Source organism: Eschrichtius robustus, chromosome 1 (assembly GCF_028021215.1).
Source record: "Eschrichtius robustus isolate mEscRob2 chromosome 1, mEscRob2.pri, whole genome shotgun sequence".
Taxonomy (NCBI): Eukaryota; Metazoa; Chordata; class Mammalia; order Artiodactyla; family Eschrichtiidae; genus Eschrichtius; species Eschrichtius robustus.
Window position 1 is genome coordinate 75,977,749 of NC_090824.1, and position 11,617 is coordinate 75,989,365.

Here is an 11,617-nt window from a genome sequence, read left to right on the forward strand (position 1 = left end):
GAAAGAGGCTTCAGAGAAAGCTCATTCCTGCTGGGCATGACTTTAGGTGCTTAATTCCCCTCGGCCATTACTAGCACTTTGGGGAAAAGTGTGAGAAACATTGCTCTGTGGGCTCTAGTTGACCATGAAGACCCAGCCCTGGATGTGTCAACTTTGAGGGTAAAGAATGTTGATCCTACCTAGAAAAATGGTACAGATGAACCGGTTTGCAGGGCAGAAATAGAGACACAGATGTAGAGAACAAACGTATGGACACCAAGGGGGGAAAGTGGCCGGGGGTTGGTGGTGATGGTGTGATGAATTGGGAGATTGGGATTGACGTATAGACACTAATATGTATTAAATGGATAACTAATAAGAACCTGCTGTATAAAAAATTAATAAAATAAAATTCAAAAGAAAAAAAAAAAGAGTGATGATACTTACCAAAGATAAAATATTTCGGATGTTTCAGGCCCATCTGGAGGTCCACCAAATGGGAACTCGGCAATGTTTTCACCCTGGCCCCAAATAGCAGATGGGAAGTGAAGACTTTTGTTCTTGCTGCATGCCCTTATTTATGTCTCCAACAGCCAATGGCATGGTCCAGGGACATGCTTGACTAGTTTACCATCAAGTTCTTGGGTGCTACTTTTTTTTCCATCTCACTGATACAATGTGAGCATTCAAGTGAAGGGGATGTGGTCCACAAGTGAGAGGCAGAAATGTAAACACCTCAGGATCGTGGGCACTCTCTTTTGAATGAACACTCTCTTTTGAATGAACATGCTTTTGTCTCAATCTGGGAACCTGCCCATTTGCTGATTGATTTGCCAGTCCAGGTATGGTGAGTTTGACCTTGGAAGATGTCTGAGATCCATTCGGGACCATTAACTAGAATGACACTTTGGGAACATCACCGGACTGTTTCAAGAAACCTGAATGCTCACTTAAACTAGTCATGTGATCTTGGGTCCCCTCGGTCTTATTTTTCTCATTTGCAAAATGCGGAGGGGAGGACTAGATGATCTCTGAGGCCCCTGGATACAATCTCTTAAGACATGATTTTACGAATATCTACTGAAAGAGCCTAAAGCTATGCAGATGTGAAGTTCTGTCTTGTGCTAAATGCCATGGCCCAAGCAGGAATTTGTATTGATTCTCACCAGGTCAGTTTGTTTGCTTGTTTGTTGGTTTTGTTTGTTTGTTTATAATGGAAATATAGTTGATTTACAATGTTGTGTTAATTTCAGGTGTACAGTTTATGTTTTAAATGTGTAACTTCAACTAAGTTTCTATGTGAAGACCATAGAAAGTAACAAGTGTGATGTTTTCCCATTGTAACCAATCCATTGGAAAGCAGTGGACCACCATTGGTGGTAGTCTTGTGTAATGGAAGACAAACTAGGAAATGGAGCTGAATCAGAGGGTGGGAAAAATACAAGTGATCTTCCACAAGGGAGGTGAAGGGACAGTAAGCTTACCTAAGGACTAGTTTAAATGACTCAGGAGGGGAAGTTGGAAATGTCACTAGAGCCTCCTCTCCATCAACTGCTGTGATAATTGAACCCTTTGGAGAGGAGCTGGTAAGGAGGACACCCTCAAAAGTTAGTGGCCCTAAATCTTCTGCCTTCTTTCCATATCTTTGGATTCATGGAAGGTAGAGATGAGAAAAACCCCCTTAAGTAGTCTTAATATAAATACTCAGTAGCCTTTTTTTCCCCTCTAATTGAAAGCATTGCCCCCACCCACCCCACTCCAAATTATCTTACCTAGAGAAATTAATACATATTTTCCTTTTTGTCTAACCTTGAACCCTACCTTATATACTCTTGGCTAGGAAGTTTTTTTTGGCAAGAGGAGGCTGAGGAGGAGTTTGGCCTCCTTTGTTTAAGTCCTTTGTTCTTCTGTCATGGAAGTCAGGCCTGCTCCATCCATCACAGGTTTGGCCTCTCAACATTTGACATCACAGTAATAAATATAAATGATTACATCTCTCAAACTTTTCCTACACACCAGCCACTGTACTAAGCCCTTTATATATGTTGTCACATTAATCTGCATAATACTCTATGAAGTAGGTGACCTTTGCATAGATGAGGAAATTCCAATCTCTCTAAATCAAGAGGACTTTTCATCATGGGTGTATTTCCATTATGGGTAGACATCTTTCCTTATCTCACCGCTTGTGAACTTCCTACAAGGCCTCACTAGCAATGTTTTCTCATGCCCCCATGGCTTCATAGATTCTCCCAAGCTTACTGGCTTTGGAGTCCTGCACAGGAACACATCCTGGTAAGAGCTGTGACTGCTCTTTCTATCTCTCCATGGTAGAATGTGGGGGTGGGATTGGGTGGGTGGTGTAGGAGGAGGACTTTAAAATGAGGATCTGAAGTCTTCGAAGCCCTTTTGGAGGCCCAGTTGTGCAGGAGCGTAGGAGGAATGTGGTGAAATGGGCCAGGGTTCTCACAGAGAAGTCTCCCTGGACGCTGTTGCTGTGTTGGTCTGTTTTCTGCTGCTGTAGCTCTAAGGTCATCCCCTAGGGCCAGAGACACTATGAAGAGGGCTGTCTGAATCAATGTGAGCAAAAGGGTCCCAGTCTCAAGGGCATTTCCTCTTCCTACACCCTGCCCTTGAGATCAGGACCCTTCTCTCTCTGTTGACTCAGCTGGCCCTCTTCATAGTGTCTATGGGTCATTTTCTTCAGAGTGTGGAGACTTTGGGGAACTAGGGTCACGTAGAAAAGTATCCTACCTAGGCTATCTCAGATGGTCTCACTCCTAGAAAGCTAGTTCACACTAGCTCCAGTTCTTGGCTTACATTCTTTACAGGACTCTGTTTCTGCTCCTTAGATCCAGGTCAAAACAATTTTCTTTAGAGCCATCTACACAAGGCTGGGCAATACTCCCCTAGACACCCTCCTCCCCCCTCCAAGCTCCCACCCCCAGCAACAGAAATCTCATAACTAATCAGTCACCTTTTCCCATTTTTCAGTCTTTAAGTAGGAATGTATCAAGATGCAGCCTTGGTAACTGGTGCAAACCTGTTATTCGTTTTGGACCTCAGCTTCAGCCTTTGAAAGGCTGAATAGCCAAATGCTTATTTCAACATAATTCCTGGCATCCCTGAACTTGGCTGTGACCAGGATCATGTGAAGGAAAGGGTGACTGTCAAATCTAATCTGTTAAAGCATCGGTATGAAAACAAGGCAGGTCATTTGGGTTCATTGTTAATATCTGAATAATCTCTTTCAGATACTGGTGAGTACACTGAATGTGACCGGAAGTGAAATTTTCCTTATGAACTTTAAAAATGTTGAAAGGTCATTACCTCTATCAGTCAGGGGAAATATAAATGCATATTTATTATTTTAAGAAAAATGTTGTAATAATGAATGGTTGTAAAAGCTTGTACTACATATAAATTTTATTAAGAATTTTCACATAGTTAAATAGGAAAATTAGCTGACAGTTATATAAGTAATAGAAGAACATGGATTAGCTGGATAACTTTAGGAAAAAACCTCATATACTTTATGAACCAAAAATATTTACAACAATTTAATAATTAGCACAACTACTATTTAATTTAACAAATAGTACAAAGCAGAACAATAGAAATTAGATCAGATCATGAGTCTATGATTTCATTATATTATAATCTTTGTGAATTGATATATTAGCATTTCTCATGTTAAATAAACTAATCCTTAAAAACTATACTTTTTAGGAAGATTTTTAAATTGAGGTACAATTTGCTTACAGTAAAGTACACAAATCTTAAGTGTACAGCTCAATGAGTTTTCACAAAGTAAGCATAACCAGAGCAAGAATAGAACATTTCCAGCCTACCTCCTACACCTTCCCATTTAGCACTCCCCAAGGTTACCAGTATTCTGACCACTATCACCACACTATAGATTGCTTTAGAATTATGTTTAATGTTTAGTTATTTAATACAATTTAGATCATGAGTATTTCAAGACAAAGCCATATTTGGAAATTCTTCTTATTTCGAGAAGATACATTAAAAGCATAATTTTAGCCACTTAAAAAGTTTGTGAGGAGGATGTCTCCAAAACCATAACACCCATAAGAAAAATCATCAATAAAGAGTAAAAAAAAGAGTCGTGAAGAAAGAATAAAGTGAAAAGAAAAATCAGCTACCCCTAAAGATACTTGGTTTTCTATGCACCTCAGTTGAAAATCATGTATTTAGAATGATAAATGTCTAGTACAGTGACCACAGGATATATAGATTTTACATTCAGTCATTTGGCATTTGGCTATAAAGTGTATATATTGCCCCTCTGCTTTCAAGACTCATGAACGTATTGGCCCCTCACTCTACTTGAATTGAATTGTTCAATGTTCTGCTCCCCTTTCGTTTCTTCATCCCTTCCCTACCTTCTCTCCTCACCATCTCAAACCACCCAGCCCACCTAGCAGGACTCTGCCTGCAGACTTATTCTCTAGCCTACTCAAAAACATCATTCTAGCAGAAGAAAGACCTCAAGGAGAATTGAATGGGGTATTTGCCAAAGGGGTATCTGCGTGTTTGCCAAAGGTGAATATGACTGGACAGGGCTATTGCTACCGTTACCTACAGCTAGCTATCATTATTGAATGCTTACCAGTGCCTGGGGTTGACTAAGGCCTCATAAATGTCATTTCTAAATCTTCCTGAAATCCTGTTGGGTAGGTAGTATTACTCCCATATATGGAAACATAGTTGCAAAGAGGTGCAGTTTTCTTGAGGTCATGTAGCCACAAAGGACTGAGCCAAGATTTACACCCAATTGTGTCTGGCTCCAAAGCTTACCCTGACTCTGGTAAGGCATAAGGGAGCACTGGAGCGTGGGAGAGGGATAGGTAGAGAGTAGACTCCACAGCTGGGAAGGCAAGGTCTAACAAGGTAGTATTTGGGTGCTCAAGTCGGGTGAGCGTGGGGCGGGCATGGGGCTTAGTGCAGTTTGTCTGGAACTGAGATTAAGGAAGAGAGAAGGGGCTGGTGATGGTCAAGGCTGCAGGCAATGCTGGGTGTGGGCTAGGAGTGGGGAGCTATCAGGACCAAGCCTACATAAAGCCATAGCTTCTCCAGTTCTGCTCACCAGGAAGGGAGAAGCGATGTCTACAGCCGGGGTTTGGAGGGGTGGGGGGAGGATGGGGAGATGGCATTTCCACATCTCAACCCCTCCGGCCTGGGCGGACTGCCAGAGCAGAGAGCCAGGGAAGCACCAAGGCAGGAGAGATCATTATCGGGAGGAAGGAAGCTCTGGCAGCTCCCACCAGCTTGTTTGTGACAAGCAGGCACTGGGCCACGGAAGTCCCTTGAGGTCAAGGGAAATGTGATCCCGGAGCAGGGGGATGAAGCTGGGACACTCCCCTGACACTGTGCCGTCAGGGCTATAGGCGATCAGGCTAGAGCCAGGCCCAGGGCCCAGGAAGAAAGAGCAGTGGACAAGAGAAGGGGGAGGGCAGAGAGGTGTGGTGGGGCAGAGAGAGAGAGAGAGAATTAAGATCCTTGGAGCACCTCATAAACAGTCCCTTGGCTAGAGAGGTAATGACCTTTACTGCAGCCAACATGGGGTAACTGGCTCTTCAGAGCTCTCGGGACATTGTTTCACAGGTGAAATCTTAGCTGGTTCCCCTGTGGTCCCTGCAGAGGTCTCTCCTTTTTGGCCCAGTGGTAAAGTAGAAAGTGCGCTGCATTTAGAGTCAGGAGACCTAGTTTCAAGTCCAGCTTCTGCTACTAACCAACCTGACAAGCTCTTTAATTAACAAATCTTTCTGAAATCTCAACGTCCTCATTCCTAAAGAAGGTCAGTTATCCTAGTCAGGTCTATCTCACAAGGGACTCACGTGGATACACTGTGAAAAGCATGAAATGCTATGTAACTATGAAGTGGTGCTGCTTTGTCTTCTTCCCTTCAGGCCACCTCCCTGCCCACAAGCCACCTCACTACCACATCAGAGCTGGGGAAGTGGCCTCGTTTAGGAATAGGAGTGGCTCTCGCCATAAATCCCCTACACTCCTTTTCCATTTCTTTCCTCCTCTCGTCATGCTGCCGTGAGAAGATGGGGTAGGGGAAAGATGTAGGAGGCACAGACCAAGGAACCCACACCCCTAAGCTTCTTCGGGATAAGCTTCTGGAAAAACAGCAACGAAAAGCTGAGAGATCACCATCTCTTCTGGAGCTTAGCCTACTAATGTATCACCTCAACTCCCCACAGCCCCACCCGCTCAGAGGAGCCTGAGCTAGGAAGGGCCCCAAGAGATGTGAGAAGAGAAGCTTCTGGGCTGAGGAGGAGCGGTCCAGAGGCCTGCAGAGGGATTGAAGGCGCGGCCCAAGCACGCGGCTGGCTGGAAACCTACAGGACATCGTCCAGGTGGACAGGAGCCAGCTTGAATTTCCTGGGGTCCCCCTTCTGGGGAGGGTCACAGGCCACGATGTAAGCAGCGTGCAGTTGCTCCTCCTTGTACCTGCAGTCTGGGTACCTCCCTGAGGTGAGGTTACACACGGTCAGGGATACAGGCTTCTGGCTCCGGTGGCAGTTTTTACGGCCTCTCTTGCAGGTTATGCTGGGAGTCTGACAAGTGGCGGCCACACCGGAGAAGGATTCATGCACGAAGGTGTTGAGGCCTTTGCAGCGACTGGAGTACTTGTTGATGTTTTGCATCGCTGTGTTGCATCTCTGAGGCCTGGGCTGCACGTGCTGAGTTTCAAACCACTGAGCTGAGGTCATGTTTCTGGGCTTGGCACCGACTGGGTCCTCGGCCATCCACAGCCCCAGCAGCAGGAGCAGCGGCAGAGGGCAGAATCCTGCTCTGGCTGGTGCCATCTCTCTTAGGGGGAACAGTCAGAAGTGGGGGCTGGGGTCTCTGGGGACAGAGGAGGTGGAAATTAGCCTTCCTAAACCTGCTCCTTCTAGCTAATCGCCATCTCCCTCCGCTACTGTCTCCTTCCTGCCTCACCCTGTGTCTTTCCCCTCCCTTCCCCTCTGTGTGCCCCAAACCACTAAGACCCCACCCCCTAACCCTAGGGCTCCATCCCCCTCACCTTGAATCCCTACCCTCCTTCATTCTGTCCCTCATGCCTCCCACTCCTTGCTCTATCTCCTCTCCCTCAGGTCCATCCCTCTGTGTCCCCATGTCCCTATGTCCTTATTCCTTTCTCTGTGTCTCACGCCCTCCATGACCCCATCCCCATCTCCTCCATAGCCCCATTTTGTGCCTCCGTCCCTCAGCATCTCTCTCCTCTCTCCCCTGTGTGTGTCCTCATCCTCTCCACATTGGGTCCCTCCTTTGTCCACTTTGTCACTCACCTGAGTATACTGCTCTCTGGCCAGAACCCATCCCTTCCCTGTCCTCTCTCCTCACTCACGTCCCGCCACAGGCCTTACCTCCTCACCAAATCCTCGTGTTGTGGCCCCTGCTCACTGGGAAGCACCTGCCTTCCGCTGGGCCTCAGATCTCTGAGGGCCTCTTCTCACCACCGAACTCCTGAAGAGCTGGCCCGGCTTGTGGTGCTTCTGTTTGAGGGCAGGCTGGGGAGTAGCCGTGGATCAGGAAATGAATCAGGTTCATGCCTCTTCACTTACATGTCCCAGGTAAGTGGATACCTGTGGAGCTAGTACACCTGCCTAAACACCTTCAGCAGTGAGGAAGCCTGAATCCTCGCGCTCAGAGACTAGCCTGGCCCCTAGCCACATGGTTCTAATGACTCTAATAACGCACCTGACTCAGGTGTCAACCCCAAGTGAGAGCTGTCATTTATCATCTCCTACATACACCTCTGGCTCTGATTCTGGGAAGAGCCAATCACTGTGGTGGGCAAGGATTGCTTTTTCTGATCCGAGATAAAGATGGAATAGCCTAGAAAGTTACTTCCTGTCATCAGGACTTAACTGCTTATCTTTTGGAGGAGATGGAGGAGACAGGGAAGTGGACCAATCAATCACCAGAGTCCCAAGTCGCAGCACCATCCCACCTCAGCTATTCTACAATGATTCATCCCTCTGGGTCCCTCCCGTTCCAGGGTCAAGCAAGGTCATCTGGCTTTACCTGGAGATGGCACCCAACCCCTCTCACCCTTCACTCCTTCCCTTGCTACTTTATGAAAATTTGCAACGCTTGGTGTCCTAATTTGAAAATACTCTCGGTGGTGGTGTCGCTCCACAGGCAGCCTAGACCTTCCTCTACCGTGTGTTCCCTGTTCCTTGCGGCAGTTACACTTGTGTGGAGAGCTTGGGTCCGTGCGGCTCCGGCGGCTCCAGTGAGCTTGGCATGGGAGACTCAGAAGAACTGAGACACTGAGGAAGAGAAGCATCACTATCTGTGGATGGGGAGGCCTGGAAAACCGAGATGAACAGTGTTCTTGTTTTCAGGTTTCACCTGTAAGTAGTAGGTGGTCTCAGAATAGTGGGTTCAGGTTCATTCACGTAGTCGATATTTATTGAGCATCTACTATGTGCCAAGGTGCTTGGGATATATTAGTGAATAAAAGAGACAAAAATCCCTACATTTGGAATCCTTACAGTCCACTGGAGGAAAGGCAGTAAAACATGCACCATTGCTAAGGAAAAAAGAACAAATGGAGAGTGGTAGGCAGTGATTTTGATTTTGATTTGTTTTTTTATGGGAGTATAGTTGGTTTACAATATTGTGTTAGTTTCTACTGTACAGCAAAGTGAACCAGCTATACTTATACATATAACCCCTCTTTTTTGGATTTCCTTCCCATTTAGGTCACCACAGAGCATTGAGTAGAGTTCCCTGTGCTATACAGTCGGTTCTCATTAGTTCTCTATTTTATACATAGCAGTGTATATATGTCAATCCCAGTCTCCCAATTCATCCCACCCCTCCCTTCCTCCCTTGGTATCCATATGTTTCTTCTCTACAACCGTGTCTCTATTTCTGCTTTGCAAATAGGTTCATCTATACCATTTTGCTAGATTCCACATATATGCATTAATATACAATATTTGTTTTTCTCTTTCTGACTTCATTGTGCATGACAGTCTCTAGATCCATCCATGTCTTTGCAAATGGCACAATTTTGCTCCTTTTTATGGCTGAGTAATATTCTATTGTACACGTGTACCACATCATCTTTATCCATTCCTCTGTTGATGGATGTTTAGGTTGCTTCCATGTCCTGGCTATTCCAAATAGTGCTGCAATGAACATTAGGGTGCACGTATCTTTTTGAATTATGGTCTTCTCCAGGTATATGCCCAGGAGTTGGATTGTTGGATCATATGGTAATTCTATTTTTAGTTTTTTAAGGAACCTCCATACTGTTCTCCACAGTGGCTCTATCAATCTACAGTCCCACCAACAGTGTAAGAGGGTTCCCTTTTCTCCACACCTTCTCCAGCATTTACTGTTTGTGATTTTTTGATGATGGCCATTCTGACCAGTGTGAGGTGATACCTCATTGTAGTTTTGATTTGCATTTCTCTAATAATTAGTGATGTTGAGCATATTTTCATGTGTTTGTTGGCCATCTGTATGTCTTCTTTGGAGAAATGTCTATTTAGGTCTTCCTCCCAGTTTTTGATTGCGTTGTTTGTTTTTTTGATATTGAGCTGCATGAGCTGTTTGTATATTTTGGAGATTAGTCCCTGGTCAGTTGCTTCATTTGCAAATATTTTCTCCCATTCTGAGGATTTTTTCCGTCTTGTTTATGGTTTCCTTTGCTGTGCAAGAGCTTTTAAGTTTCATTAGGTCCCATTTGTTTATTTTTGTTTTTATTTTCATTACTCTAGGAGTTGGGTAAAAAAGATCTTGCTGTGATTTATGTCAAAGAGTGTTCAGGCAGTGATTTTTAAATAGGGTCATTGAAGTAGGTGACTCTGGGACAAAGATTTCAAGGTGAGAGTGAACTTATGCTTGTCTGGGGAAGAATGCTCCAAGCATAGAGGACAGCACTGTAAAGGCCCTAAAGCAGATGGATGCCTGGGGAGTTGGAGGAACAGTGAGGAGTCCAGTGTGGCTGGAGCGGATGAGTGATGGGGTCAGAGAGGGACCAGAGGCCAGATCACGGGACGCCTCAGAGACCATTAGGAGTTTTGCTGTGCACACAGTGGGGAGCCCTAGGAGGGTTCTAAGCAGAGGAATAAAGGGAGTGCCCTGGTGGTCTAGTGGTTAGGATTCCAGGCTTTCACTGCCATGGCCCGGGTTCAATCCCTGGTTGGGGAACTGGGATCCTGCAAGATCCCACAAGCCGTGCGGCATGGCCAAAAGAAAAAAAAAAAAAAAGTAGCAGAGGAGTAAAAGCCCTATCTGTTTAAAAATCCCCTGGCTGTTGTGTGGATGTGACTGCAGAGAGGCCCACGCAAACCATATGGGTCATACAGTTTGTGTTCTGGTCCAGAAGTTAGGATTTTGAGTCAGGAAGATGGGTGTTTGTTTTGAGGTCAGGGGACATCATTTTAGCAGATAGAGAGCATAGCTGTGGGTCAGGATGAAGTATCTATGGAATAAAAAATGGTGCTGGAGGGAGAAACACCACTAGGTGGCAGCAGAGAAGCGGGAGCCAGTTCCCCCAGGCCTCCTGCTCCTCCGGTTCCCCCTCTGTGAGGCCTTGGCTGGGCAGCAGCATTCACTGCTTTGTTCAGGTGCCTGAATCTTTGTAGTTGGAACTTCTGGGTAGAGAATTATGCTTCTGCTGCTGTAGAAATGCAAATGTTTGGAGATAAAAATCCATGGTTTAAAGCAGACTGTGGACAGAATGTGGATCAGGCCAGCCCTGGACCGGAGGCTGGGGTCAGAGGAGGGGGTGGGAGGCCAGGAGCTCATTTGGATTCCTTGCCTGCCCGGACTCCTCCTCACTTCTCATTATTCTAGGGTGAGATGTTTCCAAACCATGGCTTGCACTGCTCTCTGCTCTTGTATTTTCCTGTCATTATAATTATCCCAGTTTGCCCTTTAACTTCATCACGTGGGGTTCTCCAGAAGGCTTCCTTAGCGCTCTGTGAAAGTAAACACAGCCGTGCTGTCCCAGTTCAAAGGGAAGAGGGAGTAAAGGGTTAGGTTTGCGTGTGAAAACTGAAAAGTCGAACCTACTATTTGCACAGTTCAAGCTGAAACCCTTATTTCACCTCCATTATTTGGATAAGGCAGGTGATTTTGTTTACTTTTTTCGCCGAAACTATCCAGCTTCCAAGATCCGTTTCACTTTGCACTCGGTAGGATAATTTTGCCATGTTTCCTTCACTACATTCATAGGGCGAGAGGAAAGGATGGAGGGAGGGGAACAGGGTTAGGGAGAACAAAAGGAGTCAGGCATCAGGCCAAGGACTGGGCAGGGAGTCTGGCAGAAGAGAGAAGAGAAAAATTAAAGAAGGGAGAGCAGAAGACAAAATGGTGGGAGAGAAGATGGGAGGGAAGAAGGCCCCTCACGTGGCAGCCTCTATCCAGGGATGCGAGGTAGCCCTCCAGCCTCCTTCTCCTTCTAGCGGCATAGTCACTGCTCTTGGCCTAACCTCTCCCCAGGCTGCTGCTGCTGTGTGTGTGTGTGTGTGTGTGTGTGTGTGTGTGTGTGTGTGTTTAAAGTTGTTCGGGTGGGTGTTGTGAAAATGCCAATAGTGCCAGGTGCACCTCTGCCTGTCTTCCCCACAGGACCACAGCT

General features: G+C 45.9%; 1 protein-coding gene across 1 annotated transcript; it reads right to left on the reverse strand.

Moving 5' to 3' along the window:
• Positions 1–6,350: 6,350 nt before the first annotated feature.
• Positions 6,351–6,827, reverse strand: LOC137758932 (ribonuclease 7-like). Its single transcript, XM_068534887.1, has one exon. The coding sequence runs from the start codon at positions 6,819–6,821 to the stop codon at positions 6,351–6,353; it is 471 nt and encodes a 156-aa protein (XP_068390988.1). The 5' UTR covers positions 6,822–6,827.
• Positions 6,828–11,617: the final 4,790 nt, after the last annotated feature.

Coding starts and splice junctions, on each gene's coding strand:
- LOC137758932 (XM_068534887.1), bottom strand. CDS start 6,821: ATGGCACCAGCCAGAGCAGGATTCTGCCCTCTGCCGCTGCTCCTGCTG.